Genomic DNA, 27038 nt, shown 5'->3' with positions numbered 1-27038 from the left:
ACTACTGGTAATATTAACTTTCAACCAGTAAAGGCAAAACACAATGCTTGAAAGATTCTGCCAGTGCATTTAACAGCAAAGCAAAACCTTTGATATTTGTCGAAGCATGTCTTTGTATCCTAAAACTCCCTACAAGGAGCTGAGAGCAGGTGCTCCATGCCTCAAGCCTGAGTCTAAAAAGAGTCATTCTTAATCAGGAGGCAAGTGGGAAAAGTCTTTATCAAGCATTTGCAACCACAGTTTCGCATGATCTTTCTGCTCAATTCTGGTAATTGCTTAAGGCCTACAGTAATTGAACTCTAATAGTGGAGTGACAACAGATCAGTAGCATTGAAGAACTTAGGGAGAACCAAATACAAAAGTCATAAAGTCAGAATTCCAATAAGTTTACATTTAGTACAGAATTAAGACATAGCTACCCGTTAGTGCTTAGAATTTTTTGATACTATTAAAAACATAAATAATTATTTTTAATGTTCATTCAAAGAGTTCCAGTGTCACTGGCAGCTGATGTAATTTTGTGAACATTATTTTTTTCCAAACTGATAGTGGAGTATTTCCGCCATAGATTTTGTCTCCCTACCAGTTGTTTTCTCTTTACCTGCTTTCATAGAAATTTAGGATTTTGCAGCAAGTCTGCTGTGTTCTAGTCAATGAAGATTTCATTTACTTTAAAGAAAAAAAAAAGAAAGTCTTTATTTGCACAGGGCTCGGTGGTTTTGTTGTTGTAAAATAGGAGAGATAGTCTTTTTCTTTTAAATTTCATGGGAGCTGCACTGCGATCAGCTTCTCTGATATGTATAACTTAAAACACAAGAAAATCTGCAACACCCAGATTGTAGTTTAAAAAAAAAGTTTCATGTGGTTGTCAACATCACCTTAATCCTGTTGCCCTTGTTTCCAAAGCAGTTACAACAGCCAGCCAGCAAAAATGCACCATCCTTTGAAGTGTAAGTAGTGGGGAGGGAGTGGTTGTTGTGGTGGTGTTTGGGGTTTTTTCCCGAAGATTAGATGTGCAAAATGATGCTGTCGTCGTTGGTTGTACTCCACTTTCTTCACTCATGGTGATTGTTTCTGTTTGTTCGCACATGATGCCATTATTTGCAGGTGAACACCTCTGTCCGCTCACTACACGTGTTGCACTTCACAAAGCAGCACCAGTGGAATTTGCAATTACATTGCCACACCTTGGTGTACTGGTGTGTGTTATACCCTCTTCCACAGCACATCATGTCACACCCATCCGCATTGGGTGAGGTACGGTTGCAGAGTCGTCCCTGGGTACCGACACTCCCTGTGGAAGCATCTTCCTCACAGTAGTTGGGTGACTTTTCGATATACACTAAATCTGTTTCCATGGGTTTCTGGTAACTCTTAATCTGCTTGATCTTCAGGAAGGTTGGCTGCCTTAGTCTACTGGCTCGTACCACCTCCACCTGCACTGCAGCATTGTATTTCTCTTTCAAAATATATCCAATCTCCCTGAATTTAGGAAGTGTGGTCCAGCAGGTCTTGGTTGTACAGGAACCTGAAACTCCATGACACTTGCACTCTAATTTCATTCTTTCTTCAAGAACCTGTGTGTACAGACATTTGCATATTGTTACTGCAAGAAAATGATATTGCAAACTTGCCTAAATCTCAGTATGTTAGTTCATATGAATATTCATGACTGCTGATTGAAATTTTTCTAATGCATGCTTACAAATCTTCTCAGCACCAAGCAGAATGCTCATAACACATTTTGTTTTACATGGTGCCTGTTTGGAAATGCAGTGTTTTATCATTTTGTTAGAAAACGTTTTCATTCTGTTTCCAAACATTGGACAATATTTACTTAAATCTCAGAAGACGTGTCTTTAGAGCCAAAGTAACTCATAGGACTGCAGTGACTTAAAAAAAAAACACGCTTCAAACCATTTTAGTTTTGAAAACAGGAAAAAAAATGTTTTCTTAAGTGATTCAGAATATTTAATCTTAATTGCTTTCAGTAACGCTCAAAAGGCGTTTAAAAAAAGAAATGAGCAGTTTTAATATCAAAGCTTTAACATATACTGTGTGGCTGAATAGGCATTTGTGTTCACTGCTTAATGAAAAATGTTGCCTATACTGGCAGCGGCAATACCTATTGACTATTCAACCCACAGAGCATACCATCCCCTTTAAAATGGCGCTTATCTCAATATCTACCTGACTATCATGCAAGTGTTCAGACATTTTTTGCAGTGAAGCAATGATTGTGTGACATTAGAGGAAAAATCCACTAAAGGGTCCTGCTCAGCTGTAAGCTGAAAAGAAATGGGAGCATTTATTGCTATTGATAAAGCAGGTTAATCTCAAGGAGGTTAATCCAGCATCAGATGTTCCCTAGAAGGGACCTCCTGCTTCTGCTACAGCCAAGCTGTGCTATGGCTGGCACATCCCTCCTTCCCTGGGCATGGGTGTGCGCCTAAGGGAAGACAGGCAGATTCCCTCTCACTCTCTGTGAATGGCAGAGGGGAAACTGGCCTCGTGGAAGCGCCTTTCTGTTTTGTTGCCCTTGTGCTACCACTGAAGCCTGACCATAATTGCATCCACAGTCATCATTAGCTTATGAAAATCAAGGCCTAAGAACAAAGCAAACTGATCTTTCCCCTTTGCAATGGGATGCTAACAAAGAAATATGAGCTACCAAGCTTGTCTTAAAGCATTACTGATGCTGCAGACCATCTCCTGTAGTGGTTTCATTGCAGATCCCAGAACATGACTGAAATGGGCAAAGGATAAAAGGGCCGAAATCTGAGTACAATGGCATAATGAAGTAGAAGGGAGTAAAAAATGCTTACTGCTTAAGAAACTGGCCTTAAAATAAAAGCTGTACAGATCTGGTTATCCCTGCAAATAGAGGGCACCCTCCTGAGTTGTTAGAGTTTCACTTAAATTGTATGTTTTGTTTTTTCCCAAATTTCTGGGGTTTCAATATTAAAGAGAATATTTAGTTTTTAATTCTCCCTTGCCAACATACAGTAGCAAGTACAAGACAGCTGAGCATTCTATTCAAGAATACCTTAGACCTTCTGCATCCACAGGCTTTTCCCAGGTCAAGGTCAAGTTAACCTTTCAGAGGCAGAAAATTTGATTTCCAGGAAGGTTTATCAGGTTAGAGAACAAGTTCCTATAGCTGCAACTACTCTAGAAAAGAAAATGCAGCATTTCAGTGTCAGTGAATAGAGGAATGCCTTGTGAGAAACTGCGGATCTTTCTGGGGCCTCCATGGTCTCCTCTATCTCTACTTTCTGCCTGTGCAAAAGGACATAATTTTTCAAAGATCTGCAAACAAGATTCCAGTGATGTTCCACAAAACTGGCTTAATATATTCTATTGGTGTTTAGGTGTGCATGTAGAGAGGTATAAAAGTGTTTGTAAGGTTTGCTTTATATTGCTGAAATATGGGGTTTTTTAGCTAGCTTGTTTCTACAGCTTTCTCAACCACTAGTCAACATTCAGTCGCAGCCACAGGAACTGCAGCAAAATCCATGACAAAAGGTGGATGAAGACAACCTTTTCTACACCTTTGCCAAATAGTACTAAGATCTAAGGACTTCCAGGAAAGTATTGCCAATGGGATAGGTCTGCCACATCTGATTCATGCTGCTCTTTTCCCCAAGTAATAAATCTTGGTGAAAAGTACATGTTTTGTCATGTTCTCTGTGTATTTTTGATGTCTGTTATTTGGTTGAAAAGGCCAAGTCAGTAACTTGCTCAGAGAGTGGGAGGAGGTGAAGCTTGTGAGACTCTTTATTCTTGTGTGGGTTCAACACACTGGACACTGTTCCAAAGAGCCTTCATCTCTGTCATTGATGTGCTTCCCTAATACAACAGAAAATGCCTTTGTTCCTGACAGACAAAGATGTCAATCATTCTGGTGTCCTAGGGATACCTTTGTATACGTGCATTTATATACGGATGTGTGTGTGCATGTTTGCCTTTGTGCGAGTACGTTTTCCTCTGTGTGCGTATTTGGTTAAGATGCTGCCATTTATACACAGCACTGCCTGGCATCCTCTGTAGTACAATGTCCAGCAACTTTATCCTAAGCCGTGATTTCTGTTTTTGGTTTTGTCTTTCTGAAGGTCCAGTTTCACGAGTCATTTTGCTGTGCAGAAATCTGATTTCACTGCTGTATTTTTTCAAAGGTTCCCACTGTTTATGATGGTGGAAGAACTTGCAAATGCAAACCACACAGGCTCAAAAAAAGCAGAACTTTCAAGAAGTATTAATTCATGATCTTGAAGCCGATCTCGCAGGTTTTTTATTTTTTTGGAGGCTTCTCTCATGAATGTGGAATGCTTGGGGTTACAACACTGAGCACAGGCCCAATCATCAGGTAGTTAAATTCCTGAATGCTATAATTTGTGTGCCCACAGTCAGCTGTGGGTATAAAATTGTGCCCAAAAACTTGGAGGTCAGGGAATACAAGGCCCAAACTAAGCAGATTCTAAGCAACTTTTTTCTCTCTTTCCACCCAGATGCAGTGGAGTATTCCATTTGCCGACAAGCCAGCATGGTCTGACTTTCACAGAGGTATGTCTGTCTGCGAGGTATCTCGAGCAGCTTCCCACTTTAAGCAAGGTGCCACTCGAACTGGCAAAAGTGCCAGGATTTGTCCCTGTTGGCTCAATGCTGTGAATGAAGAGCAGATGATAACATTTTTCTTCCTCAATTTCCCTCCTGCTCTATTCTCCTCAGCAAAATTCCCATCAAAGTTTGACCCTGAGCCTTAAAGGTATTTATTTACTCAAATCTAATACCTTATGCCAAGGTAGGTGCCTGATTAAAGATTGAAAATCATTAGCTCGTGCAACCCACTCTCTCAGCAGTTTCATTTGTCATATGTCAGTGCCTCATATCTAATCTTGAATGGTTTACAGCAAGATCTACCTCCCAGAGCAAATTCCCATCGCTGGACTGTACTGCTTCAGACTAATGGTAGGAACATTCCTTAAGTCCCTTTTCCACACACAGGCCCACTCCCACCCCAGTATGATCTTGCCAAGCAAAATTTTCTAACTACTGCTACTTTGTTAAATGAATTGTGAAATATAATGTTAAAGCTTTCTTATCCCACATATTTTTATACCTATATAAATCATACACTGAAAATGCAATTTGAGGGTTGTCCGCTGCCAGTTAAGTAGAAAAAGACTAGCAAAGGCTGAAATAAAGCAAAACGATACTCATGAAAAGAAATTCGTCCTTTCAAGTTCCATATCTAGACCCAACTGCATAACATCAGATACAGTTTCTGTACATATTAAAAATCCTATCTGGATAAAATACGTAGAAACAATAGTAACATTTTGTGTGTGTGTGTTTTGGCTTGCCTTTTTCTGGTTTGTGTTTTCCTTAGTGGAAATGCACATTTTTGGACCAGATGTTGAATGTAACAAAATCCATATTACTTCTTGACTGCAGCATCAAAAAGAAATAGAAAACTTCAGTTTTCCCCCATCAAATATGCAAGTGATCAATTTTTGTTTTGGGTAATAATAATAACAAAAGAGATGGATCCTGGTCACAAGATGTCACCACCCCTTTGATACTCATGCAGCTGCAGCCATCAGAGCTGATGGCTTGTCGATGATGATGTGTAGGCACTGGGTAACCTCAGTCTCAGTGCAGACTAAGGTCCACAACTGCTGACAAAATGCTGATCTCATGGACCAATCTGGGAAACAAAGTTGGGGATTTTGGGTTTGTTTTTTTAACTCAGATAGCCAGGGGTGTAACCAACACTATCAGGGTGTAATGCCATTCCAATACAAATATCCTGAAAATATTCTTCATTAATAGCAGCTCACAGAGCCCAAAATTGAGCAGTTCATGCCATGACTCCTTGGGCTGTTCCCAGCCCTGGAAAGAGAAAACATGGAGCCAGCAGGAAATGGGTGCTTCAGTTGATGTATTTTTCTTTCTGCTCCTCTGTGAGGTTGTTCCATCAAGCATCAAAACAGTATTTATACGTTGTTGGATGGGAGATGAGAAAGTGAGTTACTGTTTTCTGAGCCTCTTTTCACATTCGTGTTTTCCTTTTTGTTTAGTTTTATGGGAGCAGGGAGCCTTTGCTTTGCAGCAGGTCAGTATCCATCCACAGCATGAGATTTTTTTTTTCCTGACAGTGACCAGAGCTCAGCAGGGCTGTGGACCCCCTGAGCTGCAAGAGAAATCAGTTCACCTCCTCCTACCCTTCACCTGCCTCCCTAGGTAAGGCACTCTTTCCCAGAATATCCCCATCAAATGCATAAAAAAAGCCCAACAAACTGAAGAATGCCCACTGCTGTCTACCCAAGTTCTTCTCTCAGCTTGCAAGAAAATAATCCTGCGATTCTGAGATGGGCTCGTACTCCTTATTAGTATGAAGATGGGCTATAGAGCCTAACTCATCTGTGCCTCTTTCCTGCCTTCCAGAAGAAGATAAAATAGCTGCTAAGTTTGACCAATAAACTGCTGCAATTGGTTAAAACATTCTGAATTCTGTTTTTACAGTGAATCACAAAGAACCCAAAAATCTTGAGAAGCAGTCTTCACATCACCCCCAAAACAAGTGTGACTGCAGTATTTCACTGTCTTTTCTGTGGAATTTGCTGTGAAACTTGAAGGTAAAATTTTAAATATCATCTTAAACGGTTAAAAGTATTTCATTGATGGTTTTATTCTGTCAGCCTTTATAGAGAGGTCAGGTTTGCAGGGACGCAGTGATTTTTTACTAGGGGGATGATATGTGTCTTGCACACAATGCATTGTATGCATGGGCATGTGCATTTCTAGAATAAAACCATTTAGCAAGTCCTGAAATATTTGGCTATTCCCCTCCTCTAATTTTAAGGCAAAATGTTAAAAAAGTAGGATAGTACCAGATGTAGCTTCTGGCAGTCAGTGTTAAGGGTGTGTTTCTGGAAGAAAAAAATAAGCTAGTAAATCCAGCCCAACTGGAAGCAAGAGAACTATCCTCATGAGATTTTGAGCCAAAGCTTGCATGTTCAGGACATATGGATAAGCATTAGCTATCCATCTAACCCACCCAAGCTGTAACACCAAACTTTTTTAAATTGGATTTATATCTGTCTGCGAATCAATTTTAGTGGGAAAGTGGAAAGTATGCTATGAAGTAGAACTATCAAAAGCTTTTCTTTCATGAGTGTTCTCACAAGGGGTGTGCAGTGAATTAGTTTCTCTCTTTCAGAGAAAGAAACTTTCAGCGAATGATGGACTCAGGCCTGTAAAACCTGGAAAGTCACATTCTTGAAATCACTGAAATGACTTAGGAAACAAAGTCAGATTTTTAAGAGTATTTTAGACTTATAGGAGCATAAACTTAGTTGGCTTTCACTTTTGAAACTGGGATTCAGCCTCCACAGTGACTTTGAGTATTTTATCCAGTCTTTTTCTGAGCGCTGCTTTTAATTTTTGTGACCTGTTGGGGGACAGTGAGGGCAGGCTGCAATGTGTTAGGTCATGCTGCGTGTCTTGCAGAAGTGACTTTATTAATTTAAATGTTTTATGGGAGGTGAAATGAGCCAACATTTTCTTATATATTTTATGTACAGACAATGCATATAAATATGTATAAATATGCATAAACATACACACACACACTCTACATATACTCATGTGGGGGGGGGGGTGGTGTATATATATATACATGTATAATGAACGGTGACCAACAGGTCACCTCATTAGCTGCTCTACAGCCAAAACATATCAGCAAAAAAACCCTTCCCAGTACCACAGTCCTGTGGCACCAGGAACTGTGAGAACAAGCCATGGCTTAGATGGAAATGTTGTCCCAAATGACTGAATAATCTCTTCCAAAGAGACTCTGAATTACTTTTTTTTTTTTTTGTCCCTACACTCTAGTTGTTTCAAATGTAAAATAAAATGTCATCATCTTCCAGGCACTCCAGAAAAAGAACAAGGAAAACCCATCAACATTACAAAGAAATAAATATTGGGATGGTACCAGGCTGAATTGCTGGCAGTCAGTGTAATGGGTGTGTTTCTGGAAGGGAAAGAAATAGGCCAGCTTTTTCTCTGCATAACCGCAGTCATTGTCTATCATAAGAGCATAATTGATTGATAAACTGTTAGAAACATTTCTTTTTTTGTTTTTGGTAAAAGCTGTGATCTGCTACCAATTTGTCAGCTTGTTCTTGTAGCTGCCCCCTTAAAAACAAACAAACAAACAGAAAACCCCTTATTTATAATTGAGATTCCCCATGACAGCCGGTCATTGTTTTGAAGCTTTCAACAAAAATTTAAGATTAATGGTGTGCGTTCCCAGATGTTGCTCTTTCTAAGTTCATTTATCCCAGAATAAAGAGACTTGTTTCTAAAAATACATGGTGGAAAGCTGTCTCATAAAGCAGCATCAAAGCTTACTTGGTTTTGTTGGTATTTAATTTTTTATTACTCTATCAAAGTTTTGCCCACAGATCTCTCTGTAAACATTCAGATCTGCAACATGCCATTCTTTCAGTCACATTTGCATTAGACTTACACTAGTCTCCCTTTGGGGGCTTGTTTTCATTTACCACACTTGTACTTTCCATCCTGAATCATAGTGGACATTTAAAAACCGGTGGTGAAGCCAGCTGCTTCGGTCTTTTACACAGCATGGCGCTGTTTTTCTGCAAACCATAAACTTTCCATCAGTAGCATCTCATGTCACCAGGAATCACTAAGCATTAATTTCTTCCAAATGGCACCAAGGGCAAGTTTATTATTTTGTTACTGGTGCTATTCATTACAAATTTATTACAAACTTCACAAACTTGCCATTAGCTGAAACAATTTACAGAAATGCAATGCAGAGCCATTAGGGGATGCAATGCAAAGCAATTAAAGGATTCATTCCTTCCGCAGTCATCAGAAATTCCCTGAAAACCTAAATATTGTCTTTTTTCCAAGAAGGTACCTTAGCAGTGTTGTGTTGAGAATCTCAGCTCCAGACTCAAGTTAAAAGGCCCCCAGACCTATTTGCCCCCTCATCTGTTTGCAAGGTTTGTGCAATTATTTATTCAGCATGCTTTTTTTTTACCTCAAAGACAGATTCCTCAGAACTCTATTTTTAACAACAGTGAAATACCAGCAGGCCAGCTTTTTAAACCATTTCGTATGAGAGCAAAACATTATAGTCACTGCTATAGTTACAAATGCCTCTGACTCCCAGGCATGTTTGGGACAAGTGCTGGGGGATATTGAGGGTGGGCAAGATTCCTGCGCTGGCACATGCAAAAGTCCATGTGATGGAGTAAGAGGTGCACATGCACCAAGTTTTGCTCTGGGGGCAAAACTGGTGGTCAGAGTCATGGATAATGATCCTAGCAATGATCTTCTGGCCACCTGGTAGAGGTCTAGTGAGGTCATCAAGGGCTTTCCACTGACTTCAAAGCAAGTTGAAAATAACTGTAAGTGGGTTTGGGAGTTCTTTGTATCCTTTTTCCCTCATGTTTTTGTCTTAGGAGGCTCTGGGATTTAAAGAGAAGACTATTATAAAGATAGCAGATTTATCGGCTAACTATTGTTGTTCTCAACCTAACTCAAAAAGCCGATTTGGTAAGACTGAATAAGAACCATGAGCCTTAACATTATAGATATAAATGTAATTTTTTTTTTTTTTAACAGTTTAAAGTACTGTTAAATCTCTTTAGGAAGGTAAAAATGCTTATATTTCCTTTACTGTCCTGGCATTCCTACCTTAATGTTGAAAAGATTATTTGAGAGCTTCTGAAGCAAAAAGATGTAAAAAAAAAATAAAAATCTGAGTTGCTTATGGTTTCCTTCTTATTTTTTATTCCTATTCATAACAAGAGAAAAATATCCTTACTTTTACCATTAATAATAGCAGTTATGAACCAGAAGCTTGGTTCCAAACTGTTTCCAAATTTTAAAAGAAGTTGCGTGCAGGTCAGCAGGAAGGTACTTACAGTCTTACTCAGGGAGGGACAAGCTTTTCCTGGCTGTGTTTTAAGATTTTTGGAAGGGAAAGGGAAGAAAAATGGAGGTTTAGTATTGAGATTCAGAAAGTCTCCGGACAGAACTGCAGTTATTTCTGACTTGAGTGTCAGAATGACAATCACATATAAGCAAATCTCCTCATTTCGGATTTTGTGTCAGGCTCACAATCCAAACCATGTTTGTCCTGGACCCTCAAAACTGTCAAATTTAGGTGGGCATAGGTCAGATTTCAAGTTTGACTGGATTCTCAGGAGGGACATGTGATTTCACATTGAAATTGCATAAAACTCTGTGGCTGCTTTTGCAAAGGTCCAACTCTGAAACAGAGAAAACATATCCTAACTTCCAGAGTTCTGTTCTAACCTTAATTTTCAGTCATTTTCAAATTCAGAATGTCTTATTTATACAAATAGCAGATGATCTCAGATGAACCAAAATCACTAAGTATTATATACAGTACAACTTTTCATATTCATTTCATGGGAATGTATGTCATAACACCAACATTATTTCTAAACATGACCCCCAAACCATCTTTTATGTGAGCACATTCCTTGGGATTTGATGGATTGTGCTTAAAAACAAAAAGCTACACTAAATCCTTTCAGTCATCCTTAGCTTTTGAAAGTGACTGGATGCATTAGTGATTACAGTCAATATATATGGGTATAAATAACTACTGAAAAATGCCAACAACAAAAAAAGTGGGTAAATTCCTAAATGGTATCTATAAAAAAAATGTATTGGGAAAAACCCCACCTATATTGCCAGTATTTACAAGCCTTTTTATTCCTGTCTCAAAAACATGAAAGAGAGTGTTATCATTTGGTTTTGTAAGAGCACTTGTAAAAAAATAAGTTTTTGGAAATGTTGAAAGAAATGCATTTGCATTAATGCTGCTACAAGAAATATCTGTAAAAGCAGACACTTCTTTGGTTTGCTTATGTCCCCCTGCTTATGAAATTCTGATGAAAAGTAAAAATATAATTTTCTTAATAAGAATCAGCAATGTGGTCTAGTGGTTACTGGGCTATATTTAGAACTGAGGGACCTAGGATCAGTGTCTGGCTCATAGAGAGCTGCCTTCTGTCCATGGGCAAGGGACTTCACTGTTCTCCATCTATATATGCACTTTTGCTCTTTTGTCCCTCTTTCACATCTTAACTGTAACCAATTCCAACTAGGACATATGCACCCTCATCTCTGTGGGGGTGGCACAATGCCCACTACAGAAGGCTGCCAGTTTAAGCAGGATTAATAATGCATCTGTTGGGAATAAATGCTGCCTTGCAAGTTTAACATGTGGCTTCCATCTTCTTTTGCATCCAAACAAAATTCATGATGCTGAGGTGAAACACTTAGGCTAAGAGAAGTGGTCAGACCTGGAGTTGGTCTTCCAAGCTTCTGGTCTTCCAAGAGCACCTCATACAGGTGTTTGAGGTGCTCTTACACCTGTGGTAGCAAGTTTTGGAAAAAAAGATATTTTTTTTGGAAAAAAACATCTTAAGGATGTTTTTCTGTCTGCCTTTTCAGTCAGCTATCTGAAGGCCTTGGTATCAACCATCATTCAAGTATTGATCTTGTCTCTACACTTGAGATTACGCCCCATAACTGGTCTCTTTCACCATGTTGTGTTTATGTAGTACTTTCACTCCAATGAATAACTGTCCATACACCACCTTCAGTTTCAGTGCAGAGTCAACTGAAACCACCAGGAGGTTTTGTTGCATGGACTAAGTGTTAAAAACAAAATACAGGCAGTGAGATATTTGTACTACTTCCGCCAGTTCAGCCATGAATTGTACCAGTCCAGCTGTCTCTGCCCACCTCAGTAGCTAGTGCTCAGTGTCGGACTGAAAGCACACACTGTTTTAGAGGAGAATATTTCAGTCCAACTTTGGGGGCTAGGTGTGAAGGAGTGGTATGTTGGAGTCTCCTACAACACTGGAGGGTAGAAGCAGCATTTATTTACCTGGGGGAAAATACTTTGAAGGGTATAGTAAAATCTCTCCTGAGGTAGGTATATATTAGGCAGAAATATTTGTTACACTTTTTAAAGTGGAAGCTTTGGGGATTGTTATTCAATGGACATAAATCAGCATAGCTCCACAATGGTTATTGTTTCCATTGCAAGCAACTCAGTTATGGTTGCAAATACGGAACTGTTTTTTCTTCCAAAGGGACACTTATGCAGCCATTTGTAGCTTGCCAGTGAGAAACTGACAGTTGTGCGTTTGCTACGAAGTGTGTATTTCTTTAGAGCTGTGGTCAAAGAAGTGTTTTGTTTTGAATGGAATAAATAGCTTCAAGTGCTGTGGATGTTCAGCAATGCAGGCACAGTCCTGTCACATCACAAGCCCTGACAATCTCTTGCTAGGTTTTTGCAAAGGAGATGAAAAGCAGAGGTTTATCATTATGCCAAACAGCTCCAGCAAAGCCCTTTCTGTTATGGGTGGGACTGGAAAGAAGGCTTAAGAAGCAGAATCATTTAGGACAGCATCTATAATACATGGCCAGCTCAGAATAAAAAAACCAGCAACAGAATGTAAACATTAGATGCTGTCAGGTAACTTGATGTGGGTATGGGATAACAGCAGAGAGAGGGGTAAGTTCTCAGGGAATGCCTCCTGCCACCAAGCCAGCCTCCCCCCATCCTCCAGCACACATTTCCCCGCATCCCTTCTCCTTTCTGGAATACCTTTCTTCCAGCCTCATTGTTGTGCAAGTTCATCAGCCTCCGTGCATTCTTTTTGATTTCTCGGGCATCAACAAACCTCCGGGAGAACTCAATGCCATATCTGATATCCGCAGAGCAGCCTCCCCACTTCCAGCCCTCCTCTTGGTTGTAGTAGCCCTGTTTCTCTCGGTCACAGCCACAATTGCTGAGGTTGCCCTGGCTGCAGGCGGCCGTGACAGCATGTGCAACACCAGCAGCAGTAATGGCATAGGTGAACGCAGCTTCCCTGCTTCCTGTGGAGAGAAGCCAAAAGCTGATGGGTTGGCAGAAAAGCAGCATGCACTTACTAAAAACAGTACACATGTTATCTACAGCAATGGTGTCAGGCAGCAATGTGAAGAGGGCATTACTACTAAGTGTATATTTTTCATTCTTACTGAATTACATACATATTTAAAATGCTTGGTGCAACTGGGGCATATTACCACAGGCAAGCACAAGCCACCTGATGGTCCCACCTAACCCCCTTTGCCAGAGGGGAATTTGGCAATGAGTCTGGACAGTGGTGAGGTGAAGCAACATGATTTGTTTTTACACTGTCTAGTCAGGTTTGCAAGCTGAACCTTAAGTATTTCAGACGCATAATAAGTGAGTCACTGGTGGCAGTGCCCACTGGAAAGCAGGAGGTACCTCTAATTGGTTGCACTGCATGGAAAAAGAAAAGCAGTCAGACAACATTAAAAAATACTATACCTTTTCAAATGTGCAAGAGGGCTAGGACAGAAGGGAAGATTATTAATCTACCTTTATAAATGCTCCAGTAACTCATTAGTGATGCTGTGTGAAAAGTATTGCTGTGTGAAAACAGCTGGGTAGGTTTTGTTTTCTTTCAAGCTACAGTAGAGACGACTGTTTTCCCTTGCTGACTTCTCTTGCATATTAGTTTTGCTGTAATGACTCTTTTCCACTCCCACTCTAACTCAGACCTCTGCATTACCTTGCCTATTGAACATGAAAGAATTATGGAAGTCCTGTGGCTGCATTATTTCGTGTCCAAAGCAAGTGAGATACTCTCATGGAAGCACAGTCTTAGGAAAAAAAAAAAAAAATTAGTCTTTTTAGGAATTTTCTTTTTTTTTTTTTTGCTACAATCCACTACTTCCCAGGTTTCCTCATTCCCAATTCCATTTTATAGTTGTTGAGACTGAGGATATGAAGGAAGGTAAATAAGCCCTCTTTCTTTACTAGACACTGATTGGCTGAGTTGCCTGCGGGGTGCACAAAAGCAAGGAGATACAGAGGCTGAGCAACTGAAAGGGATGCTGTAGTCCGCTCCTGCTCTCATGTGAGACTATACTCTGTCACTGACTTAACATAGGGCTGGATCATGGCCTTTGGTGTTTTGATGTTCCTATTTATACCATTCCACTACAAGTTCCCTTCTCAGTGTTATCATCATTTTCTTCTGTGTGTTTATCTGGAGATAAACAGACAATCTTGTAATAGTGGAGCCAAAGAATAACTGTAAAGAATTTGAGAAAATTGCTGAAATGCCTTATTGACCACACACAGAGCTTTAACATCATTAACAGATTTGGGAAGGAAAATAAAGAACAAATTTTCCAGAGGAGGGAAAAAAAAGCACAGACCAAAACAACTCAGAAGCTATTTCTAATTTTTTATTTTAGGATTCATAGATATCATAACTATTCTGGAATGACCAGTGCACAGTGTGGGGGGCTTATGGGGTTTTTTTATATATATATATTTATGGTTTATATTTCTTATTTTCGTAGCTAGCTTCCTGAAAGGTTACACTGCTGCCGGATATGAGAAAGATCCTACAAGAAACAATCATAAACTGTTTTTTGGCACCATATACTTGTTTCTCCAAAGCAATAAAAACCGAAACTTAAGGTAAGAGAAAAACAAAAGGGTGCTGTGTTCTTCAGGTACCAAGAAAGTTAAAGTGACTTGTGTATTATTTAAGCATATCACGCAATAGGAGGACTGACTTTGCTTTCAGACACAGAAGTGTTTTGTTGGGGTGTACGATGTGTGTAGTCTGGTTCAGTGGTTCCCAAACCGTGGTCCGCAGAACACTGGTGGTCCAGGAGGCCACGGTGAAGGGTTCACAGCTAATCCACAGAGCCGTATTAAACACTGTTTTTAATAGTGTTTTCAATTAAAAGTTTGATGATAATGATGTCTGGTGGTCCACAAGAAATTCTGAGGCTTGAGAGCAATCCAAAAAAAGTTTGGGAACCACTGTTCTAGTTCCTAGTGTGCTCTCTAAAAACGCATATCGATATTGACTCCTCTTTACCCAGCAGCTGAAGTCAAATCTAGGACCCATGTTTTAACATGTGTCTTGTCTTGAAGGATTTCTTTCTTCGTCTTGCTTTTTGGTTTGGTTTGATTTTTAATCTATTCTTCATCAATAAATCAAAAGATTAGAAATATGAGATGTAATAGAAACTATACATAGTAATATGTTTTCCTTTTCTTCAGGATGAGGGTAGACGAGAATGCAAAATTAGACCCAGGAAAATTTTTGTTCAGACACCTTTGAAACACATGTAGGATGGCTTATAAACAAGCAGAAATATATTCCCGTCAGGAAACATAGCAGCTGTGACCTACAGTTCTGTAGATTTACTCAGAGATTAGCCAGAGAGAGGTTGCTTACGTTTTATGTTTAAGCTCAATATACTCCACATGTATCCACAGTAGAAGGTAAGCCATTTTATCATCCCACTGTAACTGTATCATGTCAATGAGCTTTCACACTGTGCTTGCCATGATGAGTTTTGTAAAACCAAAGAACATCCTGTCTTTATCTTCCTTTTGCCCCTCCTTGTTCCCATTATACCCCTGATTACCTTCAGGAATAGAGGAAAACATCTTTCTTTCACCCACTAGAGAGCTATAGTAGTGATGAAATTATCTCGACTCATGGGATAATATCAAATGGAAACCATATTGACTCAAGAGATTACTCTTCTGTTTCAATGCAGCTCCAAAATAAGTAGGGCTTAGAAATAGGAACTGGCTGAAAATCAGATTATTTTTGCAAGCTAAGTTGTCCTGCTAAGTATTAAGGGGGGGTTGCTTTAGGTTTTTTAACTAAGGATGTTCCAAAACCTCCCTTGAACTTCAGTGTAACCGTTACCTCAGCGGTTCTCTATGGTCGTGGGATCAGTAGAGCCTATCAGAAAATACTGATGAGGGAGGGAGGGAGGGAGGGAGTGGAACCTCTGTGCTCAAATAATGTGTCTGCTGTACACAAAGCTTCCCATTAGCATGTCATCACTTGGAATCAGTTCTAAGCAAGTCTTTGTTAGGCAGCTAAAAATATTTAAGTAATGATTACTGTGATACCTGAACGGAGAACAATAATCTCATTTTATGGAATTTTCTGAGATTTCAAAAATATTCTTGTTCTGCAACAAAACAGAGACAAGTCTTTCTAGAAATGTTCATGAAATGAAGAAATACTTATAAATAACAGCAAATTTGGGATTTGACGCAACTTTGAAGCTAGAATTTTCTTTTTCCAGCGAGCATCCTGGGCATCTTGTTATTTGGCACTGTATATGCCCATCACCTGTGTCTCAGATGAAAAATTCTTGTTCGACTTCTTAAAGTTTTCTGTCACATAGACCAGAATAATTCTGCCAAGGCTTTATTTTGAGGGGAAAAGACTGGTTAGGCTTTCATTGAAACCCTTAGATTCACCCTTTTCACTGTTAGGAGTGTCTGCTTTGGTGTCAAAGAAGACAGTTCTGACTTAATTCACAAAACATTGAATGAATGTTGTCATGAGTAACATGAATATTACTCTGTCTGATCTGATAACTGCCTGATCTAATAAATCTAATAGAAGATGACCACCAGTGATAATTAAAATGAAGGCTTTTGTCTTTGGCGAAGGTGCTGAAGGTCACTTCTCGCAATCTGCTAGGCCATAAGAAAAGTCTTGCCTGTGGTCTTCCAGTTCATTTGCATTCTAACTGAGGGCTCTATTTTAAAAGTGCTCTAATACCCAGCAATGTGGGCAGTATCCAGAGGCAGATACTGGATCATTGCTTCCTTAACGAGTGATTTCTGGCAGATAGGGTGAGAGGACCCTATTTATCCATTGTTGGAGTTATGGAGCAGACTATATTTTACCCCTAATTTAGATGTCATCTCAGACTAAGTTTCAGACTGCTAACTGAGCACTAAATTTAGTATGGTCTGACGTGGAAATTATTACATGTTCCATAATTGCTGTAGTTTACTATACATGAACATACATATATTCAGCAGTGTATTTTCAACATGTAACCACAACAAGCAGAGAATCATGTTTGTTAAATATATATTTTGATCAGATGATCTTAAGGTCCTTTCCAACCCTAACTATTCTATGATTCTATGATTCTATAAGTGCAGAGTTAAAATTTAACTCTTTCATAGGTATTAGCAAGGCGTCTATTTTTCTGAGTAACTATATGAGAATATTGCTATTCCACACATCATTCTGAAATGTCTTATGTCTGCAGCTGTTTAGCTGTTATTACTGTTTAGACAGTAATTTGCTAAATCCTGTATCAACAATAATAGAAAAAAAAAGACAATACACTGATGTTAAACAAAACAAATTACACAAGACACCAGATTGATTATATGACACAATACAATATAGGTCAGTGGTAAGAAGAAATGAAAGCATTACAGGCAGAAGTTCGATTTTTTGCCAAACCTATCCTTTTCAGCAAGTCTTCTTTTGTAAGTGAAAGTTGAGGACACACCGAGTCATTTTTTATGGGCAAAAGACAATAGATGCATCTAGATGAGTAAACTAAAACTCAAACAACAGCACCCTAAGTAGGGTTGGATGAAGAGATATGGACAAGTTTAGTTCCTTTGTAATTTTGTATTTCATTCAACACATTCATTAGCAATTCTCAAGGAAAATATTACAAGCTCTTCTCCTTGGGTTTGATCCAAGAGCAATAGTAGTCAGTGAGAGTTTTCTTACTGTCTGACACAGATCCTTTCTCTATTTGCATTTTCAGTGCAATTAATTTTAGGCTTCTTGGTTTATAATCTAAAAGAAGGGTTTGGTTTAATTTCTCTATGCCTCTATTTTACTATACCCACTGCTGCATGTCAGTAGCATAGACCACTGAAATCAATTTGTACAAGCAGAAAAAAAGAAACAGAAATGCAGGGCTGGCAGGAACCTCAAGAGGGTTTCTAGTCTGACTCTCAACCCTAATGTAGGCTAATGTCCTACATGCAGATGTCCTTCACAACAGCTTTTTATTTATCCTGTTTTTAAAGATCTTCAGTAGCAGAGGTTCCACAGTCTATTCCAATGCTTCAGGACCCCTATTACATGTTTTACTAATACGAAGCTGAAACTCTCTTTCTGAATGCAAACCCATTACTTCTTTCTCTACAGATGCTAAGAACTGATTACTCTTTTCTTCTAGCAGTAGGCTTTAAACATTGAAAGACTTCCACCAGTTCCTAGATGTGTTCTATCATCAATCCTTGCAGAGCACTTTCAAGAGCTCTGATCATTCCCCCTACTTTCCCAGCTGGCTGGCCTGTGCCTTGCAGTGCAGTGCTGAAGATGTGACAGGGTGCTCCAGCTGAGGTCTTCCCTGCTCAGGGTTAGAGCAGAAGGAGCAATTCATATGTCTTGCATGCTACACTCCTGTTTACTCATGCCAGCATGGTGTTTTCACAGCAGCAGGACACTTTTACTCAGTTTGCAGTAGTCTTCTGTGCAGCTGCTATCACACCAGATGTTTCCCATTTTGCATTTGTGTAACAGATTATTCCCACGTACAGATCTTTGTGTTTGTCTTTCTGATCCGCCTCCTCTTTCTTTTTGTCTTTTTTCTTTTTTTCTTCTTTTCCAGACTATTTCTCCATGATATTTTTCAATTTTGACCCAAACTTCCTCCAATTTCCTTGCAGTCATCCCCAGCCTGATATCATTTGTAAACTCAATAGGTACCGCTTACTTCCTTGGTCAAGTCAAAAGTATAATACTGACTGGTACCAGTTCCAGCAGAGATCAGAAGGAAACATAGTTAGCACATCATTTTATTTTGATAAATACCCTTCAATTATGATTTCCAGATGATATGTACCCATTTGGCATTTTCTTAGTTTTCTTATGAGAATGTCATATAAAGCAGTGTCAAAAGCTTCACGTAAGTCCAAGATATATGGTATAAACTGCTGCTTTTCTGTCTCTGAGACCCTGGGTGGCAAAAGAAGGAAATTAGATTGGTTTAACATGATTTGTTCTTGACAGATCCTTGTTGACTATTACTCATCTCCTTGTTCTCAGTTATGAGCTTATAAATGGGGTTTTGTTCCCATATTTTTTCATTTACTGAAGTTAAATTGATTGGTCCTATAATTCATTTACATTTTCTTTTAGACAGAGACAATACAGTTGTCTTTTCATTCTTCTTAATTAGAGTTCTCCATACCTTTTCAGCACTAGTGACTCTGAGGACAAACAGCTCTAAAATGGCTTCATTAAATGTTCAGAGAGAGGGCAGCTAACTGGAAAGCATTCAGCCTGGATAAATACTTCTTTCTGTCTAATGCTGAGGTGATATTCCTCTGTCTATGGTATTAGTTCTATAACCATCAATTCACCATTGACCTTTTTAGTGAATGCTCATGCGAGAAATATTTGGCTTTCTTGACATTGTTCTTGGTTTACATTTTCCTCAGGAGTCCACTCCACTGAGAAGTGGACCAGCTTTTTTCTTCTGACAAAGTACTGACTGAATGATTGATTACTCTGTAGCCTGTGGTCATATAGCTATATATGACCACATAGCTATATAGCTACCCAAGGTTGTAAGGTCCCTCTTGTAGCACTTGTGCTCAGATATACTTCTGAGTGATGAATCTGGTGCAGATTGAATATCTGTTACTGTGGCAGGACTTTCTGGTCAAATCTGATGGAGTCTTCTGGTGGTCATGTTGAGTAATGTTCTCTTTACAATATTTGTTCATTCCTCTTTTCCTTCCTAAAACCCTATTTTCTACTATGGTCTAACTAAAATAGTCTTGTTTAGTCAGACTAGAGCTAGAGCAGGAGTTGCACCTGATTTCAGCTGCTTCTTCCTATATGTCTTCATGATGTCTATTTCTGATCAGACATGGTTGGGACAGAGAACACTGCTGATTTCAAAGCTAAGAATGTGTAGTACTATGGCATAATAGTTTGTAATATTTACAGACTTTTCTCTTATTCAGCATTTTTCATTTCTAGAATCCCACTAAGTTTTTATGGCTGGAGGTGCCAGAATTTTGGCTGTCAGTCTAGAGTCACTCTGTCAACTGGATTGTTTTCTGCTGCACATGTGGGTTTGTCAAATTTCATTTTAGAATGGGCTATGCATGAGCCAGATATATTTCACACTCGCCTTTTGCAGCTCCTTGCTGTCACTATTTATATACTTTTGGAAGCGTGTCTACTAAAAAGAGCTACTTACTACGCCTCTGCTTTTCACATTTTTTCAAGCATTTTTCCAATTTCATGGTTATTTTCTAAAGGCTTGGTGGTACTTTCCACAGTGATGTCTGTAACGAGGCTTCCAGCAATTTGCAGGGTTTTTTTACTTAATTACCCCCTAAACATATTCAGTTAACTCCTGGCAACTGTAAACAATAGTCAGCATTTCTGTTCCAAAGTTCTGTTGTGTTTTTCACTGTCTTTTGGCAGCATGTCCCTTGGTGAAGTTTTCTGGGACAGCTCCTGTGAGGTTAGTGCATTAGCTGTGATCTTTGAAAGGATGTTTAGAAGTGCCCAAAGAAATATGAATTTTTTGGTCTCTCCCCTAAAAAAAACTAAATTAGTTGTAGCCAGTATTTTTTACTAACTCAGCCCTAACAAACAATCTGTATTTCATTCTTACAGAAAATGGGAAAAATAAGTCTTGATCCAAAAACACCACTGCTTCTTTTTGTCAGGGTTTAATCAGAACATGGTGCTAAGCACTCATTTAAAGAATGCACGAGAGCATGGCTTGAGAAATACACAGTACACATGAGGGGGTAGTTCCCAGATACACTGTACCGTTGAAAAAAGCCTGCGCAGTGTCACAGCCGGCTGTGTTTTCACAATGCTACTGCTAATACTATCAAAGTAATGTGTGGGAAGCAATAGCTGAAGCAGAGAGATTGTCTCCTGCCTGTGTTCTCTTCTGGACCTACTGACGTCCCATTGTGGGACTTAATGATTCCCTGCTGAATGTTTGATGCTTTTTCTTTTCAATGCTGACTAATGGTTTGATACATCGTAATATGTGAAAGCTCAGCTGGAGGTATCTTGCAGCATACTGGGTTTTTTAAAGGTTCTTTGCACCGCTTGTTGGAAAGCATAGACTCCTGAACACGTCTCAGAGAAACTAGGTCCTAAAGCATGCTAACGTTCTTAAGTTAAATGGGGTTATGAGGAAGCAGATTTTGTTACCTATTCTGGTCTAGTCTAGTCTAGTCTAGTCTAGTCTTATAATTTGACTGCCTCAATCTATTTACTGTAACAGTTCTTATATGTAGGATTTGCCAGCGCATTATGATCTCTTTTTTCAAGGGCCTTTCACAGGGAGAAATAAAAGCAATAATTAAGAAAAAGGGAAGGGAATCTATAGCTATGTGAGCACATATTTTTCTTTTTTTTTAGGCTTGCTCTTGACAGTGTTTTTGCACTAATATATGGCCTTTTAAAGATATTCTAAGATACCGGTGTGGTACTCAGCAAGGGAAATGTTGTCTACTCTGATTTAAGAAAGAGAAAATCATGATAGGTTGCTACCATTGTTACCAAACCATTTTAGTCACTGAGAATTTCATGTATGTGGATTGAGCCTGTAGTGAATGAATCAGTTCAGAATGAATGTTTTCCTTGACGGTCAATAGAGGATTTTTCCAGTCTACATTATTCTGTGATTCTGTGATTATATTTGACTTTTCTATGGGCCCAATTTCACAAATACTCTGTTATCCATACTACCATGCTTATGAATATTAAGAAGATATTGCCTTGCAGGATCAGACCTTCTCAGTGGACTTTAGTCTGGGTCAGTATTTTAATTAGCTCACTGAGATCATTTCAGTGGTCTGACATAAATATACTATGTTGAAGAATATCTCTTTCAAAGTAAATCTGTGCTGCCATTTGCATGAAGTCATCTTTTCCTGTATTATCTTATGTCACTTCTAACCTAGATAACAAAGCCCTGAGGGCAGTGGTCATGTCTGTATTCTTTTGTAAATCACTGTGCACACCTGTGCTTTGCTGTAGAGACATGTTAAATAATAACACCTTTTAAAGGGTTCACTGAATTATGAGTAGTTATAAGCACTAAGCTCCTATACCTGGGCATGCCAAAGTGTCTGTGGGTGGGTGTCTGTGTGTATCTGTGTAAGTTACAGATGAAATTTCAGCTCTTGTTTCAGAATTTCTTCAGGCAGTTTAGTTAAATCATGAATGTTCCTTCAATATATTGCACAAACCCTACTAGTGGGGCAGTACCACTTTGCCATAATGATTAAATCAAATGTACTAAATCATACATAGCTGAAATTGCTGTTAGACATAAATCTGGCTATGAAAGAAGTAGTCCTTGTCTTAAGAAGCCGCATCTCTCAACTAGACAGGGCAACAGAAGAAAGACACTATTTCCCCTCTTTCATTGGGGCACAAGGAGGTTAAGGCATATGGCGGAAGGACCTGCAAGAGAACAAACTGTCCTCTTGTTGGATTCTCTTTGTGAGAAGACCAGAGACGAATTTAGCTGTACACTTCTCAACCAACAGCTGAAACAAATTCAGGGAAGATGTCCATGCAGCTTCATGGTGGGATGGGAGAACTTAAAGAAAAAAGTAACATCTCATGGTACTGGGACCTCTCTGCTCTGCTCTTCCACATTCTGTTATAGCATAGTATTGAACTGGTCATCTACTGCCAGTCATAAAGGGATTTGGACACAGCAATGCTCAGGATCACCATGCCTACCAGAGAAGTACACAGCATTTAGAGTCCACTCTTAACATTCTGCACTCACACACCATACCAGCATATCATTAGATCCACATCTTTCCTTTACTATTAATTTGCAAAAATAATTAATTGCCTTAAGTTTTGCTGAGGCTGCATTTGCTTCTGTTTCAGAGACATGCTAAATGTTTTCATGTCCCGGTTTGGAGTTGATGTTTCTTGACTACTAGCAAGATATGTGCAACTTTAAGTAGGATCTTAAAAGCTGGTTTCTTCTATTTGTCAGCGTGGACATTTTATTCGTACTCGCTTCTTATGTTAGCCAACACAATTGTTTGATATATATTTATATATATATATAAATATATATATATATACGTATTAATCTAGAAATACCCTTTTGGCAACATAGAAAGCAACTGCAGTGTCTAGCAAGTCTAGCCCAAGACATTTTGCAGGTATGAGGTACTGTTTTCATATTAGATGCCAATCTTTATAGTATACAAGCTTAATTACATCTATAGGGCAAGAGCTAGGGAAATAGAGCTAAATCTGCAAAGGGATGTTGGCTCTAAAGCCTGTCTTTTAGATACTCTTCCACCTAGTATTTTCCATGTGGCTGGGATAGGAATCCAGACTTACCAAACACTGAGAGAATCAGACACCAAAAGAGCAAGACTTCCAGAAGCCATCAAACTGCATGGGGAAGCCCAAAACTGGGAGCAGAAAATGCAAAGAGAGGGAGAGAGTCTAAACTTATCCCACCAGAGAGTTAAGCCAGATTCTGCTGCACAGTGAGCCTTTCCAACTGTGCTGGCAGCAGTCATCTAAGTGTAATTGCTGAGGGTATATGGTGGTTTTAGAAAAGGAGATCCCACCCTTAAAACATTCCACTATCAGTCCATTATCCTGTTTTATATTCTGACTGGGGAAAAAAAGATTTCATTACATTAAAAGACAGAAGATGACTTTCTTGGTTTCACTGATTAGGATAAAGATATTCTACTAAACATAATTCTTCTAGTGTATTTTTCTATGGGTTTTTTTCAGAGCATCATTTAACTTGATTCTATCAAGTACAGAATTAGAATCCTTTCGTATTAAATAAGGTACTAATTCTGCTTAGTCGTGACATTTGTAAAATAAGGTTTATGCAGAGCAGCAGTATCTTTCATTTAACTGAACTTCATATACTAGGCATCTATGTCGTCAAGACAAGATCTAAAAAATAAATATTTATTTAAATATTTGTCAGATTTCCAATCTAAATCCAGAGAAATAACTGTCCTCACATTGCAGCTTTCACTGCAACAGCAATACAAGAGGACTGTTATATCAAATAGCTACGAATTAAATGACATCTGGAATTACCTTGATCTACACACCCTTCTGTGGTAATAGCAATGAATGTGGAGGAAGTACTGCCCACTCAGAAATGGTGACACCCAGGCTAAGGCCTCTGAAAAGCATTTCAGACTACTGATCATGGATAAACAGCTCCTGTGTGCCTGAGAGAGTGCTTTCCAGACACAGAAATTGTTATGCTTTCATCTTGTTCAGTAACTCTGCATTTCAAGGTGGCCTTAAGGTATTCTTCAAAACTGTGTAAACATAGACAGAAGACTATTTCTTAAGCCTGACAAAAAAAACAGGAAAAATAATTTGTATCAAATAATGTACCAGGATGTTGTCTTTTCTGTAAAATTCTGCACAGGAACATAGGAGAGAGGTTCTTGTTGCATTTGCTGGGATTTGCTGTGGGATTGTCTCCTGGAGGATAATTCTGTATATTGCTTATTATGGTTTTCCTACACATCTGTTGCTTACAAAAGTTCCTGGCAGGTTTTCTAATACCTGGTAGGATACCTTAGAGGACCAACTTAATATGTCAAATTTCACAAGCAATTCTATAATACGAGCACTGTCACTGGTGACTCACCACTCATCCTTTAGGTGTGTGGGCTTTAATGTGTTTTTCTGGCACATTCTTGGCAAAGTAGGGTTTGGCAGGTGAGACGCGGTGAGTCTTGATGTGGCTGTTTAGGATGTTATCACTCCCTTGATATCTCTCATGGCAGCAGAAGGACTATGCCTCATCGGCTTTAGCATACAATCCAGTCCAAACTAGCACTTCTTTGGTGGTTGCAGCAGAGAGGCTGGGTTTGTAGATCTTCAGTATAAGCCTGTGTTGTGCTCTGCTAATTCCACTGCAGAGGTCACATCTTCCAGGCACAGGGCAAACAGTTGGGCACTAACCCTATAAGTCACTCTCATCGGAGCTCAGCCTTTGTGAAAAGCAAATAAGAAAGTTCCTGTGGAAAGGCTGGAATGAAAGTTGCTTTCAAATTTGCCTAAATATTTTCCAAATGCTCCAACACTGCTTGTGTGGCTGCATTCATATTTCTGACACATTTATCTTGCCTGACTATCGTTCAGGGAGGAGAGCTAGGTTCAAGTAATGATGCCTGTTCTTCTTAGTGTAGTATCTGCTAGCTGAATTTGTAAACCCAGTGAACAAGACACGGCAAAAATCACACATATGAAAGAGATTTAAAAGAGTAAAGAGCTCATAGGGTTTTGGATAAATACACAAAATTTAGATTCTGGTCCAAACCTCTCTGGTTTGCAAAATGAGTCTGGAAGCATCACAAGAGCAAAGTCTTTTTTTCAGCTCTGGAGTTTGTGGTCCTGACAGGACTTGGGAAGTGACAAGATTCACATTAACGAGGAAGAATCGTATGAGTCTTAGGATTCATGAAAGATACTTAATCAATGTTCATATTAAATACTGAATCAGTGTTTAATCTGAACCTGTCCAGCTAACCGTACCAGTCTGGTTATCTTATCCAGTATAACAACAGTGGTTGTTATTTCTTGTGTTGTGCTAAGCTTGTGTTTTGCCGTATACTAAGCAAGCTCACCTAAAATGCTGGTCCATGCCTGCAAGAGTTTGACAAATGAGCAGATGCCAGTTCTGTGAGTTAGCTGCTCTTTCAGCTGAAAAAACTAAACGTTATGAGGATAAAAAGATCACATTTCTAGCCCACAAAGAGCTTCCACTGGTTTAAAGTATGATAACCTAGATAGAACTGAAGGATGAGTTTTAAACAGAGATCAGAAGCAAAATATGTAGGTTTTTAAGGTACTTCGGGTTCAGACCAGGATCCAGGCCTTGTGAGCAGGAAAGAAGGAAAATGTCCCTTTCTGCAGTATAAATACAAGAGTATTTAAATAAATAAATGAGTATTAACAACAGTCTTTGAGACGCTGCTTACATACAAGTATGTTTAAAAAACTCATTAAGTGTCTCTACTACAAATCCACCATTAAAGTGAGACATGGGTCTCATTAAATAATCTTTTCAGCCCCCTGCTTTGTAGCAGCCCATTTCCAGATCTGAACTCTGAAGCTGACCCCTGTCTTTGTGATGGGCCAAACCAAAAGCCAGATCTGAACACCACTGAACTCTGGGAAAGTTCAAATCTATCGTTTGTGGTTCAGGTTGAGCTCTAATTAAAACAGACCAGTTAGAAAAGCAAATGTCTTAAAACCAAAACAAAACAAATGTTTCACGTGAAAAGTCTTGAATTAGGATATATGGTACAAAGTAGTGTTCTTGCCTGTCACATGATGTCATGTTCCTCTGACTAACACAGTGACAGCACACACATGCATATGAGATATTCCATACAGACACTTTGATTTTAACTTTGAGCAGGACACAGTATTCGTGGAAACAGTTCACGCTGTGCAAAAACCCATCAGCAATATTAGTGCCACTCAGATCTGAGGGTAGTCTGCTGCCTTTCAAACTTTCCATGCCCATCCTCAGTAGCGCAGCAGTCTAGGGTCTTTTAAAAATCAGTGGTGCCTCGTCTTCTCTGAGCGAAGCTTATGCCTCATTATGTCAGCAGTATGTGGAATATTGCCACTAATCCCTGAAAGCAAACAAGAAAGTGGTGTTGCAGAAACTTCAGTTGTGTAAGAGGGCAGGGAAATCCCAACTAGCTCTCCTGCTAAGAGCTCCTGTTTATACTGTAGTTAATACTACAGAGTCTGTAACAAAGCAACATGGTTGATCAATAGACAAGGGAAAAGCAAACAAAAGGGAAAGGAACTTGGTTTCAGCATTACTGAACTGCTGAAATGAAAGAAAATGGGAGACAACAAGGAGAAAAAGAAAGGGAAGGAGGGAAAAAATATTCAATCACTGGTGTCAGGATGTCACTGTGCACCAGTAGCTAGAAAAAGAGGGTCTTGGACAGGAAGATTTACTCAAAGAATCACAGCACACATACAGCGAGCACACAGTAAGTAACCAGCAGTTACTCTCCCTGT

At 39.2% G+C, this 27038-nt stretch overlaps 1 protein-coding gene across 2 annotated transcripts in view; it reads right to left on the bottom strand.

The window, feature by feature from the left end:
- Nucleotides 1-287: 287 nt before the first annotated feature.
- WNT7B (Wnt family member 7B) overlaps nt 288-27038 on the bottom strand; it is a 97656-nt gene continuing 70905 nt past the window's right edge. For both annotated transcript variants that reach the window (XM_065672761.1, XM_065672756.1), the window contains exons 3-4: nt 12695-12966; nt 288-1577 (exon numbers count right to left, since the gene is read on the bottom strand). In XM_065672761.1, the coding sequence (XP_065528833.1) occupies nt 1098-1577; nt 12695-12966 (752 nt within the window). In that variant the 3' untranslated portion in view covers nt 288-1097. The remainder of the gene's footprint in view (nt 1578-12694; nt 12967-27038) is intronic.

The sequence above is a fragment of the Lathamus discolor genome, chromosome 1 (genome assembly GCF_037157495.1).
Source record: "Lathamus discolor isolate bLatDis1 chromosome 1, bLatDis1.hap1, whole genome shotgun sequence".
Taxonomy (NCBI): Eukaryota; Metazoa; Chordata; class Aves; order Psittaciformes; family Psittacidae; genus Lathamus; species Lathamus discolor.
The sequence above is the reverse complement of the archived record's forward strand: the minus strand, read 5'-3'. Positions and strand labels throughout refer to the sequence as shown.